Source organism: Schistocerca serialis, chromosome 11, assembly GCF_023864345.2.
Source record: "Schistocerca serialis cubense isolate TAMUIC-IGC-003099 chromosome 11, iqSchSeri2.2, whole genome shotgun sequence".
Classification (NCBI taxonomy): domain Eukaryota; kingdom Metazoa; phylum Arthropoda; class Insecta; order Orthoptera; family Acrididae; genus Schistocerca; species Schistocerca serialis.
Genome location: NC_064648.1, coordinates 125,528,096 through 125,545,341, shown reverse-complemented (window position 1 = coordinate 125,545,341; position 17,246 = coordinate 125,528,096). Strand labels below are relative to the sequence as shown.

General features: G+C 41.4%; 1 protein-coding gene and 1 non-coding gene across 2 annotated transcripts in view; one reads left to right on the top strand and one right to left on the bottom strand.

Annotated features, from left to right (window-relative positions):
• Positions 1-253: 253 nt before the first annotated feature.
• On the bottom strand, positions 254-328 carry Trnar-ucu (transfer RNA arginine (anticodon UCU)). The gene has a single exon. It is a non-coding gene; the product is annotated as a tRNA-Arg (tRNA).
• A 10,197-nt stretch (positions 329-10,525) lies between these two features.
• LOC126426526 (beta-1,3-galactosyltransferase 6-like) overlaps positions 10,526-17,246 on the top strand; it is a 61,437-nt gene continuing 54,716 nt past the window's right edge. The window contains exons 1-2 of the mRNA XM_050088430.1: positions 10,526-10,672; positions 10,730-11,086. Of these exons, the coding sequence (XP_049944387.1) occupies positions 10,526-10,672; positions 10,730-11,086 (504 nt within the window). The remainder of the gene's footprint in view (positions 10,673-10,729; positions 11,087-17,246) is intronic.

Genomic DNA, 17,246 nt, shown 5'->3' with positions numbered 1-17,246 from the left:
CACGTAACCGACAATTGTCCGGTTGAAGGCATATGCGACATTCATCGGTGAAGAGAATGTGATGCCAATCCTGAGCAGTCCATTCGGCATGTTGTTGGGCCCATGTGTACCGCGCTGCATGATGTTGTGGTTGCAAAGGTGGACCTTGCCATGGATGTCGGGAGTGAAGTTGCATATAAATGATGATTAACTGAAACCCTCAGCTGCCAACAGGTGTTGTTGATTTACCTCGATGTGGACAGCTGAAAATTTTTGCCCCAACCGGGACTCGAACCCAGGATCTCCTGCTTAGATGGCAGACGCTCTATCCATCTGAGCCACTGAGGGCACAGATGAATGGCGTGACTGCAGGGACTTATCCCTTGCACGCTTCCTGTGAGACCCACATTCCCAACTGTCCACAACTCTACATATGTATTGTACCTTATAGACATTTGCCCACCCATTCATTACTTGCGCACACTTTGGCGATTCCCGTAAGAGTTTGGGCAACCTGTGCACATTTGCACAGATGAAAGTCAATGGCTGGGTAGCCTTTAACTATATGTATGGAAACAGTAACTGTTATTTTGAGAACAGTTACTGTTTCCATATATGAGGTTGCATATCATGCAGTTTGAGCCATAAAAGCATTATTCGACATGGTGACGTTGCTGTCAGGGTTCCTCCGAGCCATGATCGATAGGTAGCAGTCATCCACTGCAGTAGTTGCCCTCAGGTGATCTGAGCAAGGCATGTCATTGACAGTTCCTGTCTCTCTGTATCTTCTTCATGTCCAAACATAATCACTTTGGTTCACTCCGAGATGCCCGGACTCTTCCCTCGTTGAGAACTCTTCCTGGCACCAAGTAACAATGCGGATGCAATCGAACTGCAGTATTGACTGTGTAGGCATGGTTGAACTACAGACAAAACGAGCCGTGTACCTCCTTCCTGGTGGAATGACTGAACCGATCGGCTGTCGGACCCCCTCTCTGTAATAAGCACTGCTCACGCATGGTTGTTTACATCTTTGGACAGGTTTAGTGACATCTCTGAACAGTCAAATGGACTGTGTCTGTGATACAATATCCACAGTCATCTTCAGGAATTCTGGGAACTGGGGTGATGCAAAACTTTTTTGGATGTATGTATATACCTGGTGGCCCAGGCATGCCATCCTCCGATGACGTTAGTTAACCCTGAGTACTGCAGATGCTGAAAAGTTTGCCTAAGCAGAACAGTAAAGGGGACTCCACACCAACAGAGAGGAGACTCTGCTAAATGTGAGAAACAAACACTTTACAGCTGTAACTGGTCCTACAGCTTGTCGCTAGAAAACTTCTTTGCTGTAGGAGAAGTGCTGGCTTCGATTCCTGGACTCACGAAAGGTGTCTGTGCAGAAGAAAGATTGTCCCTGACCAAAACAATGAACATAAGGGACAAAGCATATTAATTGTCTGTTTCAAGGCATATCAACATATGACAGCTAATTTATTAACAACACATAAGGCACCAATTCGTGCTTCACAACTGGCAATATTACATAAATGCTATCATATCTTTGATTGCAATAAAGAACAATGACTATAATGAATATCATAAATGATGCTCCTTTAAGCCTATATTATAGACTGACAGTTTTATAATTGCATTATTCATAATACAAATGTTTAAATACATGTCTGCCCTGTTCAGTGCAGTGACGTAAGCATTGCTCGGTCTTTGCATGGACACCTCTTAATGTTTCTGCAGATCTGAAGTGCAAGCATGAGAATTCATTCTTTTAACACATGTGGATTTTCCAGTTCCATTTTGATGTAACTCCATCCAAAGGCATTGAATCAGGCAATCTCACTGGCCGCTGAATGCAACCACCACAACCTATCTAATCTTCAAAGTACACATTGTTGAGATATTCCCTAACCCGTCTACAATAATGGGGTGGCCCACCATCATGCTGAAATCAGTGCCTCATGGCTAACTCGAGTGCAATGTCTTCTAGGAGATCCCAAGATTCAGCTCATTCTGTATGAATTGCAAATACAGCTGACCAGTTAGTCTGGGAGCCAAATAAGTGCTGTGGTCTCCTTGGATGCCACACCATATGTGAGGTCAGATGGAAGTCTGTTATAAAACGTGGTTTCTGTTGTATGTCAGATGGAAGTCTGTTATAAAAGATGGTTCCTATAGAATGTGGACTTGCAATTCTGTGAAAATTTTCGCTTCTCCATGTATTATAACTATGTACATTTCTGTTTGTTCCATTATATTCTGGATTTTGTTGGACAAACATTATTGCCTGTAGGATGTACATAGAGCAGATGGTTTGTATTTTATATTTTCTGAAGATTTCTCTACAAGGCTTTTTACCTTGGCTACCACTCTTACTGCCTTTTCATGTAATCTGAAGAACCTGGCTGTGTAAACTTCTGTCCCCCCCCCCCCCCCCCCCCCGATTATCTCAATACCATACTGAAGATGGGGATGCATCACTATGAAGTATATTTGTCTCAAGCTGTCATGGTACAGCAAGGCTGAGACTCTTTTTCAGTAGATACACATATGATGTGGTCATAACCAGTGAGGATTTGCTGGAGCACAGTAAAGTCTATTGACAGTGGCATCACTGTCGTAGTAGCATTCATCTCTACATAAAATCTCCCTGATGGAATCCAGATTTACAGCTACTTTCTTTATGAGATGTCTGCAAAACAATATCTAGTTTTGTAAATCTTTTCTGTATGTTGTTGGTGTAGGAGCAGCTTAAAGGAGTGCCATTTTCATTGCTCCAGATTTTTTGTACTGAGGACTTCAGTAGCCCCAGGTCTGCTATATCTCTTCTTTGTTCTAACTATGGTGAGAAATAAATATTTATAGGCAAATTGCGTTCATAATTTTAATAATGACAATAATAGTATTACGAGGTGCGTTTTTTAAGTAAGTACCATTTTGCCACACCGCGGCTGCAGCGCTGCGGTTGGCGTTCTCCACATGTGCACTGGGTACCTACATCTGTTGTCTATGCACTGACGCCATTACAGTCTGATTCTTCCTTGTTTACATTGTCTACTGAGTGTTTAAGATGCCTTCAATAATCGTGAAGTACTGTGAAGTACGGGCTGTTATAAGATTTCTTAGTGCTAAAAGCCTAAAAGGGATCGATACTCATCATGAGATCTGTGCAGTTTACGGAGAAAACGTTATGAGTGATGCAAAGGTAAGAAAGTGGGTGAGAGCATTTAAAGATGGCCGCACAAATGTGCACAATGAACAACGGAGTGGGCGTCCTTCGGTCGTTAATGAAAGTTTGGTGCAGGAAGTGGACAATAAGGTGAGAGAAAACAGACACTTTACAATTTCCTCCTTGTGGGATGACTTTCCTAATGTTTCTCATAGTGTTTTGCATGGCATTGTGACTGAGCGCTTGAATTACCGAAAATTGTGCACACGTTGGGTACTGAAAATGTTGACGGATGTGCACAAAACCAAACGTTTGGGCAGTGCCTTGACTTTCCTTGAATGGTACCACAACGATGGCGATGATTTCTTAAGCTGAATTGTTACGGGCAATGAAACATGGGTGGCCTACGTCACACCAGAATCAAAGCAACAGTCCATTGAATGGCGGCATTCAGATTCACCCAGAAAAGTGAAGTTTAAGCAAACAATTCCTGCCCGGAAAATCATGTGCAAAGTTTTTTGGGACAGAAAAGGAGTATTGGTTGTGGAATTTCTGCCTTGTAATGAGACAATCAATGCAGCAGCTGCGCTGTTCAATTCAGAACAAAAGATGCGGCAAGTTGAGCAAGGGCATCATTTTGCTGCAAGACAATGCCTGTCCGCATGTGGCGAATCAGACCAAAGATCTCATCACATCTTTTCGATGGGAAACTCTTCGATCATCCTTCGTACAGCCCCGATCTTGCACCCAGTGACTACCATCTGTTCCTGCACTTGAAGAAACACTTGGGCAGTCAGCTCCTTCAAGACAATGACAAAGTCAAAACAGCGATGATGCAGTGGTTAACAAGTCAGACAGCAGACTTCTATAAGGAGGGTATTTAAAAACTGGTACAATGTTATGACAAGTGCCTCAATATTGTCAGAAATTATGTAGAAAAGTAAATTAAGGTACAGGCTTTCATGTAAAAATAAAATTATTGAGATATCTTAGCACATCTTTTTTTAATTTCAAAACGGTACTTACTTAAAAAACATACCTTGTATTCATTCATTCATTCATATCATTTTTGCCCTTATGGACAGTGTTTGAACTCAAATATCTCATTATAACACAATTTTCGCTTCTTTCCTTTCTTCATTTTCTCTTCCCAAAATCTCTTCATCTTTTGACTATGCCCTTGTTTCCTTTGTTCCGTGCGTAATGCTCCCGCCTTCCTCTTCTCATTTACCATAAATTTTGCGTTCCTAATGAAGAAGCTTGCACAGGATAGAGTAGCATGGAGAGCTGCATCAAACCAGTCTGAGGACTGAAGACCACAACAACAAGAAACAGTTTTGTTCCTGAATTCCTTTCTGTCTTTTATCATTTGTTTATTGATCCCCAGCTGCCTTATGTCTTCCTCTATTTCATGATACCAATTTGTTTTAAGGCTTGAATGTTTTACTACATCAAAGATTCTCTTTGTAAGTCTGGTGTTGTCCATTGTCTGTATGTGTCCATAGAAATTTAGTCTGCATTTTCTGATAATGTCTGTGAGTCTGTTAGTGTGTTGGTGTAACTCATTGGTATTTCTTTTCATCCCTATGCCATATTTGTGTATTGGTCTGAATATTTTTCTGAGAATTTTGCGTTCTATTTTTTCTGTCTCTGTAAAGCCTGATGCTCCAATTGTGGTTGTTTCTGACGCATATAGTGCTTCCGGTAATGCAACTTTTTTGTAGTGTCTAATTTTGGCCTGTCTTGATATGCTTTTCTTATTATAATGTGATAATGTGAGTTTGTATGCTTTCTGGAGTCTTTCTGTTCATTCTATGTCGGATGCCTTGTTTGATCCTCCTATTTGTATGTATTCCCCTAAATATTTAATTTTTTTGACTGTTTTTAGGGAGCCATACATGGTTTGCATGATGTGTACATTGTTGGTTTGTCGTTCCATGTACTGAGTCTTCTGTAGACCTGTTTTGGCAGCTATTTCATGTAGGTGTTCCAGTACTTCCTTTGCCTCCTGTGTGTTATTACTAAGTATGGCTGTGTCATCTGCAAATGCCAGACATTTTATGATTGTTCTTGTTTCACGTGTTCTTCCTAGCTGTATTCCTTTAACTTGTTCTTCCCATTGTTTGACAATTTTGTCTAAGACAAGATATGTGAAATCCCATCTCCTTGGCGGACACCTGTGTATATCTGGAAGGGTTCTGAAATTTCTCCCATGAACTTAATCTTCTAGGTGGTGTCTGTGAGCGTTTGTTGTATAATTGACTGGTTTTTCTGTCGATGCCGTATTCTTCCAGTATGTCAAAGAGCGTTTGTCGGTCCATGGAGTCGTGTGCTTTTTTAAAGTCAACAAAAGTAACTACAGTGTTTCTTGTCTGTCTGACTTTCAATAGTGTTCTCAAGTTCCAGATCTGTTCTATGCCTGATATCCCTCTTCTGAAGCCTGCCTGGTATTCCCCTATTTGCGGATCTGCTTGAATTATTTGGATCTGAGTTATCACCCTTTTTATGTAGGGGGAGAATCAAAGCACATTTACATTCCTCTGGAAACTTCTCTGTGACCCAAATTTCTGAGATAATCTTACAAATTTGCTTGGTGATGTTTTCATCATGGAACTTCCAGATCTCGGCAATAATACCGTCTTCTCCTGCTGCTCTGATATTTTTCGTTTGTTTGATGATACTCTCTATCTCTTTTATTGTGGGTGGGTTAGAATCTGGGTTGGCTGTGGGCTTTTGGAAGGTTAATTTTTCTGTGGGTTTCTAGCAATTGAGAGGTTCATCTAAGTATTGTTTGAGGATCTTGCAATTTTCTTTCGTGTTCGTTTCGATGGATCCGTATGTTCTTCAGGAGCAGAGGCTAGGAGGTTGATAACCCTTCATATTTTCTTTGAATGTTCTGTAAAAATTTCTAGTGTTATTTCTCTTGAAATCTTCATCAATTTCTTTCAACCTGTTGTTAACATATGCCCATTTTTCTATTCCGATTTCCTTTGTTGATTGTTTCTGAATCTCGTAAAATTCCTTCCGTGTTTCTGACGTTCTGTTACTGCTGAATATCTTCTATGCCTGTGTTCTTCTTTCAATGGCTAAATCGCAATTTGCATTCCACCATCTATGTTTTCGTTTCCTAGGAGGTTGCCCCCATCACATTGTTTCCGCAAAGTCTGTCCAAGTGTCTGTTGAATGCCTATTAATCTCTTCAACAACTTTGTCCCTGTTTATCTTCAAGTATTCCGGATCAAGTTTGACTATTTTGTTTCATGGTGTTTTTTTTCTGTCTTGGGATTGTCCTAATCTTAACTTGTAGTAAATAATGATCAGACTCAAAAAATCCCTTACATGTTCTGATATTTAGAATTTCCCTTGTACATTTGGTGGAAATTGCCACATGATCAATCTGGAATTCTCCCCACACGGTGTGGGGTGCTTTCCATGTTGTAAGTTTTCGTCTTGGCTTTTGAAATTGTGTCGACATAACTTTGAGATTGAAATTTTGATATTTTATGAGGTGTTCTCCATTTTTGTTTGTACGAATGTGCACTGAGTGCAGACCTGTGATTTGTTAGTACTTTCTTTTTTTACCTAATTGCGTATTAAAATCTCCCATTAAAATTTTCATGTGTCTTTCTGGAATGTTGTTAGTTACTTCTGCCATGTCTTCCCAGAAGTTTTCAACTTCTTGTGGCTTTTTTCTATTGTGGTCATTTGGTGGTGCATGAGCATTGATAATTGTGTATGTTTTATTACTTTATTTGAAGGAGAGTGTGGAAATATGTTCTGATATGGAACTGAAGTCTACGATGTTTTCCATGACTGATTTATGTACAGCAAATCCTGTACCAAACAATGATGGTATGCCTCTTCTGACAGCATGTCCTGTGTGTAGATCCTGTGGTTTTCTGTATTGAAATGGTTTTCATCTCTGAAGCGCATCTCTTGAATGGCGAGAATTTTGATATGAAATTTTTCCAGTATGTCTGTGAGTTGTTTTAGTTTTCCAAGTTTGAAGAGTGTGTTTGTATTGAAAGTGCCAATGTTGTGTTTGCAGAGAGATTTTGAAAAGCTCTGTTTCTTTTCCTCATAATTTTCCTGGTCCCCCAGAATCCGATGACCAGGAAAATCCAGTGTGTTGACTAGGGTAGTGGATTCATTTTGTTCCATCACAGTCACTTCAAGTTGAGTTTAGTTGTGGTGATCTTTGAAAAAGATCACAATGATTGCAGACTTGATTGTTGAGATCAAGCCATATTTCACAGCCACACCAACTAGGTGGACAGATGCTGACCACTAGTTGCTGGATTATTATTATTATTATTATTATTATTATTATTATTTTAGGAACAAATAATACTGCAACCTAAATGCAATATAACAATAACACTTTCATTTATACTACATTGTACAAATGCATTATTTTCATTTAATCTATGCTTACTTCAAAAGCTACCTCAGGAAATCAGTATCATATTGGTGTTGTCTTCGCTGGAGTACATTTCAGTCATGGAATCGAAAAGTTACCCCAGTATTGGCAGACTGTTGTAAATTAGTGAAGGAGAATTTATTATTGATGAGTAAAGTCTCTGGCATGTGTACTGTTGTGTTTATTAAACTTATGGAAAAATAGTATGAACTTATGCATCAACCCAATACCTTTTTCATGGTTAAACGTAACTTTTGTATAACTATTTTATAAATAATATCAATATAATGGAAGGAAACATTCCATGTGGGAAAAATTATATATAAAAACAAAGATGAGGTGACTTACCGAACAAAAGCGCTGGCAGGTCGATAGACACACAAACAAACACAAACATACACACAAAATTCAAGCTTTCGCAACAAACTGTTGCCTCATCAGGAAAGAGGGAAGGAGAGGGGAAGACGAAAGGAAGTGGGTTTTAAAGGAGAGGGTAAGGAGTCATTCCAATCCCGGGAGCGGAAAGACTTACCTTAGGGGGAAAAAAGGACAGGTATACACTCGCACACACGCACATATCCATCCACACATACAGACACAAGCAGACATATTTAAAGAGTCTGCTTGTGTCTGTATGTGTGGATGGATATGTGCGTGTGTGCGAGTGTATACCTGTCCTTTTTTCCCCCTAAGGTAAGTCTTTCCGCTCCCGGGATTGGAATGACTCCTTACCCTCTCCTTTAAAACCCACTTCCTTTCGTCTTCCCCTCTCCTTCCCTCTTTCCTGATGAGGCAACAGTTTGTTGCGAAAGCTTGAATTTTGTGTGTATGTTTGTGTTTGTTTGTGTGTCTATCGACCTGCCAGCGCTTTTGTTCGGTAAGTCACCTCATCTTTGTTTTTATATATTTTATAAATAATCTGCACATACCCACTGGTGATTCCTGCACCATGAACAAACTGTTATGCTCCTTGTAGTCCACCCTGTCTATTCAGAAATCTTTTTCCAAGCCAATAAACATGGTGCTATGCCATATGCTTGTCTGTGTTTCCTCTCTTCAGTCCGTCTGTAGTCATTGATACCATGTAGTATAATTAAAAAGAGTACTGCCTGCTCCCATACAGAACTAGTAGCAGTTATTGCATTATGTAGCTCTCCTGACCTGGTGCTTACAGCTCATTTTACAGTCTTAGCTCTGGTGGGAAAGACTAGAGCGTTACCATCAGTGTCTACGTGTATAAAGAAGAATGTCCATTTCTTTGTTTGTGGTATCTAAAAATCTACAATTTTGTTTCAGTCTTGATGGAATTATGCACACATCACCTTCAAGACAAGAGGAAGAGCACTGTCTACATAAGATTTCTTAATCTGACATGAAACATATATGTATGTAAGATATAAAAGGGAAAAATGTCTAAAATTTCTTGATCGATGTACTTAAAGTTTCTACATTCAGATGAAACAATGAAGAAAATTAATGAAAAATTAAATGCCTAAGAAATGGAAGATATCATGGTAAACTGACTTAATTCATGTTGTGAGAATAAACTACAGTGGCAGTACCCGTTTTGGAGACAGTACCATCAGATATCACTAAATTGTAGGATGAGGCGCTCAAAAATTATTTGCAAAATTATATTTATTGATTAATTGCCATTGTTACATATGCAATGCAACAAGGCTGGCTGTGAAGAATTTATTGGTGAAGCTAATAGAGGCCACCAGCATCATGGGAGCACCTCAGGTGAAGACGTATTTGGTCCTCGCATTCTGTCAATACCCAGTGATTTAAATATCCCCTTCAATTTCAAGTGATTGCAGTTTCCTGTGTGGCTGCCATTTCACTACGAGTACTGATGAGGTACAGGGCCAATAACTGTGTGTGGCATATATGAATAGTGAGACTGAACAGTTCAAATTTGTAGATGTTCAGATAAATAGTAAACTTGTCACGGAAAGCCCTTGTTCGGGATCTTGTTCAAAGATGTATGCTGCCATTTTTATTTTTAAAACAGTATCTAATGTAAGTGATTTTTTGTTCGACATGAAAAGTAGTCTACTTTACTTATTTTCATTCACTTATGATGTATCGTATTATATTTTCGGATAACTCTTCCTTCTGAAAGTGTATTTTTGGCTCAGAAATGGGCAATTTGGGCAATAAGTGGTGTGTGTTTGCTAACCTGTTGGCAACCCATGTTCATTAGTCTGGGTATTGTGACATTGGCCTCTCCATATATATATTCTTTAGTGTCATTTCTTGTTAACAATATCAGCTTATTCCCAAGAATTAGCAGCTTTCACTCAGTTAATCCTGGGCAGAAATCCAATCAGCATTTGGGTCGCACTTCCTTAACTCTTGTGTAGAAAGGTGTGTGGTATTCTACTGCATCCATTTTTAATAAGATACCACAAGAACTCAAAAATCTTAGCAGTAATCCATGCACTTTCAAATCTAAACTGAAGAGTTTCCTCATGAGTCACTCTTTCTATTCTACTGAGGGGTTCTTTGAAAAATTATGAGCCACGTAGAGTGGCTGCACCGTTTGAGGCACCACGTCACGGATTGGGGGGCCTCTCCCACCGGAGGCTCGAGTCCTCCGTCGTGCACGGGTGTGTGGGTTGTTCTTAGCATAAGTTAGTTTAAGTAGTGTGTAAGTCTAGGGACCGATAACCTCAGCAGTTTTGAAAAATTATGCTAATTCCTGTGTTACACTGTTGACTGATTTTATGTAAACTTATAGGTTGTCGTCTTTCCAGGATTCATCAAAGTTTAATTTTATCTATTATTACTTTTCTGTTGTAATTTTATGTACTGACACATTCCATAACCAAACAACTTTTGTCCTACCGAACAAGACGTGGGGGGAGGGGGGGGGGGGGGGGGAGGGATATCCCGGACAGTGCCATGTACTGCGGCTAGTTTTCAATCTTTGTAACAGTATGAATGACATTCGTGTACACAGGCAAACTTTCTGCACCAGGTTAGCTAAAAGAGGCAGAGCCCTGCCGCCCACGGACATGTTTTCGAAAGTGCTGCTGCACGCAATCGTGCGGCGCGTGCTGTTCGCAACGTACACGGTGGCGGGCGTGGGGCTGGCGTGCCGCCTCACGATGGTGGTGCTGGCGCTGACCGGCCTGCCGCAGCCGTGGCCATCGTGCACCGACCGTCGGCTGCCGCCGGCGGCCCCGCAGCAGCTCTCCGCGCAGCAGCTGCCCGCGCAGCAGCCGGCCCCGCACCCGCCGAGGGACGAGGAGCCGATCAGCCAGTTCCTGGTGGTGCTGGCCGTGTCGTCGCCCGCCTCCGAGGAGCGGCGCCGCGTGCTGCGCGACACGTGGTTCCGGTCGTGCTCGCAGGACTTGGACGCCAAGTGCTACTTCGTGGTGGGGATGGGCGGGCTCGACGAGGAGGACACGCGCCGGCTGCTGGAGGAGCGCGACCTGCACCACGACATGCTGCTGCTGCCCGACCTCGTCGACACTCCTGCCAACCTCACACTCAAGGTTCGCATCTTAACGTGCATCCTATCGTCCCGTCCTTTCTGCTAATTAGTATTTTCTACTGCAGGTAAATTTCGTTATACACGTCAGCTACATCCACAGAACTGCCGTGTGTACCGAATTTGTGTGAATCGAGAGCCATTTTATATATAAAATGTGGGGTTAGGTTCTCATTTACTGACATATTAAGTTTAAAATCGCAGTTTTGGACAAAGTTCGAAACTTACGTGCAATATGCATTAGATGAGTATGTGCCAAGCAAGATCATAAGAGATGGAAAAGAGCCACCGTGATACAACAACCGAGTTAGAAAACTGCTGCGGAAGCAAAGGCAACTTCACAGCAAACGTAAATATAGCCAAAGCCTTGCAGACAAACAAAAATTACACGAAGTGAAATGTAGTGTGAGGAGGGCTATGCGAGAGGCGTTCAATGAATTCGAAACTAAAGTTCTATGTACTGACTTGGCAGAGAATCCTAAGAAAGTTTGATCTTATGCCAGAGCAGTAGGTGGATCAAAACAAAATGCCCAGACACTCTGTGACCAAAATCGTGCTGAAACAGAGGATGACAGACTAAAGGCCGAAATACTAAATGTCTTTTTCCAGAGCTGTTTCACAGAGGAAGACTGCACTGTAGTTCCTTCTCTAGATTGTTGCACAGATGACAAAATGGCAGATATCGAAATAGACGACAGAGGGATAGAGAAACAAAAGGAAAGGCCGCTGGACTTGATGGGATACCAGTTCGATTTTACACAGAGTACGCGAAGGAACTTGCCCCCCTTCTTGCAGCGGTGTACAGTAGGTCTCTAGAAGAGCGTAGCGTTCCAGAGGACTGGAAAAGGGCACAGGTCATCCCCGTTTTCAAGAAAGGAAGTCGAACAGATGTGCAGGGCTGTAGACTTATATCTCTAACGTCGATCAGTTGTAGAATTTTGGAACACGTATTGTGTTCGAGTATAATGACTTTTCTGGATACTAGAAATCTACTCTGTAGGAACCAGCATGGGTATCGAAAAAGACGATCGTGTGAACCCAGCTCGCGCTATTCGTCCACGAGACTCAGAGGGCCATAGACATGGGTTCCCAGGTAGATGCCGTGTTTCTTGACTTCTGCAAGGCGTTCGATACAGTTGCCCACAGTCGTTTAATCAACAAAGTAAGAGCATATGGACTATCAGATCAATTGTGTGATTGGATTGAAGAGTTCCTAGATAACAGAACGCAGCATGTCATTCTCAATGGAGAGAAGTCTTCCGAAGTAAGAGTGATTTCAGGTGTGCCACAGGGGAGTGTCGTAGGACTGTTGCTATTCACAATATACATAAATGATCTTGTGGATAACATCGGAAGTTCACTGAGGCTTTTTGCAGATGATGCTGTGGTATATCGAGAAGTTGTAACAATGGGAAATTGTACTGAAATGCAGGAGGATCTGCAGCGAATTGACACATAGTGCAGGTAATGGCAATTGAATCTCGATGTAGACAAGTGTAATGTGCTGCAAATACATAGAAAGAAAGATCCTTTATCGTTTAGCTACAATATAGCAGGTCAGCAACTGTAAGCAGTTAATTCCATAAATTATCTGGGAGCAGACATTAGAATTGATTTAAAATGGAATGATGATATAAAGTTGATCGTCGGTAAAGCGGATGCCAGATGCAATTGGAAAACAAAGGAAGTAGGTTACAGTAGATTTGTTTGCCCACTGCTTGAATACTGCTCACCAGTGTGGGATCCGTACCAGATAGGGTTGACAGAAGAGATAGAGAAGATCCAACGGAGAGCAGCGCGCTTTGTTACAGGATCATTTAGAAATCGCAAAAACGTTACGGAGATGATAGATAAACTCTAGTGGAAGACTCTGCAAGAGAGACGCTCAGTACCTTGGTACAGGCTTTTGTTGAAGTTTCAAGAACATACCTTCACCGAGGAGTCAAGCATTATATTGCTTCCTCCTACGTATATCTCACGAAGAGACCATGAGGATAAAATCAGAGAGATTAGAGCCCACACAGAGGCATACCGACAATCTTTCTTTCCACGAACAATGTTGTTGTTGTGGTCTTCAGTCCTGAGACTGGTTTGATGCAGCTCTCCATGCTACTCTATCCTGTGCAAGCTTCTTCATCTCCCAGTACCTACTGCAACCTACATCCTTCTGAATCTGCTTAGTGTATTCATCTCTTGGTCTCCATCTATGATTTTTACCCTCCATGCTGCCCTCCAATGCTAAATTTGTGATCCCTCGATGTCTCAGAACATGTCCTACCAACCGATCCCTTCTTCTAGTCAAGTTGTGCCACAAACTTCTCTTCTCCCAATTCTATTCAATACTTCCTCATTAGTTATGTGATCTACCCACCTAATCTTCAACATTCTTCTGTAGTGCCACATTTCAAAAGCTTCTATTCTCTTCTTATCCAAACTATTTATCGTCCATGTTTCACTTCCGTACATTGCTACACTCCATACAAATACTTTCAGAAATGACTTCCTGACACTTAAATCTATACTCGATGTTAAAAATTTCTCTTCTTCAGAAACGCTTTCCTTGCCATTGCCAGTCTACATTTTATATCCTCTCTACTTTGACCATCATCAGTTATTTTGCTCCCCAAATAGTAAAATTCCTTTACTACTTTAAGTTTCTCATTTCCTAATCTAATTCCCTCAGCATCACCCGACTTAATTCGACTACATTCCATTACCCTTGTTTTGCTTTTGTTGATGTTCATCTTATACCCTCCTTTCAAGACACCCACGAACAATACGAGACTGGAATAGAAGAGAGAACTGATAGAGGCACTCAAGGTACCCTCTGCCACACACCGTCAGGTGGCTTGCATAGTATGGATGTAGATGTAGACATAGATGTAGAGTTTCCTACTACTTTTACCAAAAATAACCATTATCGTCCTTTGGAAATGGATTTTAATGCAAAATTAATACACTTAAAAATTTAATGCTAAGGCACATAGTAAAACTAAACTCCATCCGAACAGGGCGTGAAGGCCCAACAGCACTGACCGACCGCCGTGTAATCCTCAGCCCAAGGCATCACTGGATGCGGATATGGAGGGGCATGTGATGAGCACACCACTCTCCCAGCTGTGCGTCAGTTTACGAGACCAGAGCCACTGCTTCTCAGTCAAGTAGCTCCTCAGTTTGCCTCACAAGGGCTGAGTGCACACCGCTTGCCGACTGCACTCGCAGACCGGATGCTCACCCATCTGAGTGCTAGCCCAGCCCGACAGCACTTAGCATTGGTGACCTGACGGGAACCACTGTGGCAAGGCCATTGGCGAGGCACATAGTTTTCCTTATTGTGGGCCTTCAGCATATATTATGTCACAGTAGGACATTATGCAGAGAATTGTAATAGGGTATGCTGCTTGATATTTCATGAAGGACAGACAGAAAGAAATTTCATCATTAGATTCAGAGAACACATGAGAGAAACAAATAACAACCAATCCACCTTCTTTACACACCTTGAAAATAATAAAAACAAAGTTGACAACTCTGAAAATGCATCACAAATCCTGCACAAAATATGAAAAGGTACAGTCGTCGATATTTTGGAGGAATCTGAAATACACGTACACACCATGATTATCCATACAATATACTAAATAAACAAACTGATTTCAAATGCAGACAGTTTTTAAAAACTTTTATTGAAATTTTGCATAGAGATAACAAATAAACAAAACACTGAAGATTACAAACACATCAGTAACAGTTCCATAGAAACGTGACCCACAACAACTTTAGTATCTTTGACTAAAACAATTAGCTGTTACCCTTGAATTTCTACAACTGTCATATAATAAAAAACATATTATAATATATGTGCAACAGCAAATTATAGAACAATGTTATAATGCTGCTGAAAACTAATATTACATGCAACTGCAGACAGCAATAATGGTTTACACAAAGTTGACATATGTCCATCTACAATGTCAGGAAATGAGTACAAGATCAAATGCAAAAATAAACCTTATAAATTATATTTTATACAAATTATAAACAAATGTGATTGTTTGCAGATGTACTGATGAAGGAAATAAAGCTGAAATAAGTTATGTTCTAAAATAATGTATCAAGCATCATACTGTCTTCCAGTTCCCTGCCTAAAATCATTTTCGTTAAGTCCTCATACAACCTAAATAGCTTCTGAATCATCTGAGAGAGACATTTCATAAACAGGGTGTTACAAAAAGGTACGGCCAAACTTTCAGGAAACATTCCTCACACACAAATAAAGAAAAGATGTTATGTGGACATGTGTCCGGAAACGCTTAATTTCCATCTTAGAGCTTATTTTAGTTTCGTCAGTATGTACTGTACTTCCTCGATTCACCGCCAGTTGGCCCAATTGAGGGAAGGTAATGTTGACTTCGGTGCTTGTGTTGACATGCGACTCATTGCTCTACAGTACTAGCATCAAGCACATCAGTACGTAGTATCAACAGGTTAGTGTTCATCACGAATGTGGTTTTGCAGTCAGTGCAATGTTTACAAATGCGGAGTTCGCAGCTGCCCATTTGATGTATGGATTAGGACGGGGCAATAGCCGTGGCATGGTACATTTGTATCAAGACAGATTTCCAGAACAAAGGTGTCCCGACAGGAAGATGTTTGAAGCAATTGATTGGCGTCTTAGGGAGCACGGAACATTCCAGCCTATGACTCGCGACTGGGGAAGACCTAGAACAACGAGGACACCTGCAATGGACGAGGCAATTCTTCATGCAGTTGACGATAACCCTAATGTCAGCGTCAGAGAAGTTGCTGCTGTACAAGGTAACGTTGACCACGTCACTGTATCGAGAGTGCTACGGGAGAACCAGTTGTTTCCGTACCATGTACAGCGTGTGCAGGCATTATCAGCAGCTGATTGGCCTCCACGGGTACACTTCTGCGAATGGTTCATCCGACAATGTGTCAATCCTCATTTCAGTGCAGATGTTCTCTTTACGGATGAAGCTTCATTCCAACGTGATCAAATTGTAAATTTTCACAATCGGCATGTGTGCATCTGCACGCAATTGTGCAATCACGTCATCAACACAGATTTTCTGTGAACGTTTGGGCAGGCATTGTTGGTGATGTCTTGATTGGGCCCCATGTTCTTCCACCTATGTTCAATGGAGCACATTATCATGATTTCATATAGGATACTCTACCTGTGCTGCTAGAACATGTGCCTTTACAAGTACGACACAACATGTGGTTCATGCACGATGGAGCTCCTGCACATTTCAGTGAAAGTGTTCGTACGCTTCTCAACAACAGATTCGGTGACCGATGGATTGGTAGAAGCGGACCAATTCTGTGGCCTCCACACTCTCCTGACCTCAACCCTCTTGACTTTCATTTATGGGGACATTTGAAAGCTCTCGTCTACGCAACCCCGGTACCAAATGTACAGACTCTTCGTGCTTGTATTGTGGACGGTTGTGATACAATACGCCATTCTCCAGGGCTGCATCAGCGCATCAGGGATTCCATGCGACGGAGGGTGGATGCGTGTATCTTCGCTAACGGAGGACATTTTGAACAGTTCCTGTAACAAAGTGTTTAAAGTCACGCTGGTACGTTCTGTTGCTGTGTGTTTCCATTCCATGATTAATGTGATTTGAAGAGAAGTAATAAAATGAGCTCTAACATGGAAAGTAAGCGTTTCCGGACACATGTCCACGTAACATATTTTCTTTCTTTGTGTGTGAGGAATGTTTCCTGAAAGTTTGGCTGTACCTTTTTGTAACACCCTGAATAATGCACAATAATTTTTTTTTACTTACGTCTATTTTTTTCAATGTCTCTTTACAGACCTCCAACATAGTCTCCCTGCTTCTCTATGACTCAATCCCAATGTCTTGGAAGCTCTAGTATTCCATCCAGGACCATCGTCTGTTCATCTGTCAAATGGCTCAGGCAACAGCGGTAGAAAGCTCTTCCTGAGATAGATAACAACATCCACACATATTTTTTCAACTTAAGGAACATGTCAAAGTCTGGTGAACTCATATTCAGGCTGTAGGGAGGATGCAGCAACACTTCCCATCCGTATTTGTGAACTTTTGGGCTGCGACACTGCCGATATAAGGGTGCGCATTGTCGTTGAGAATGAGGGCCACAGCCTCGAC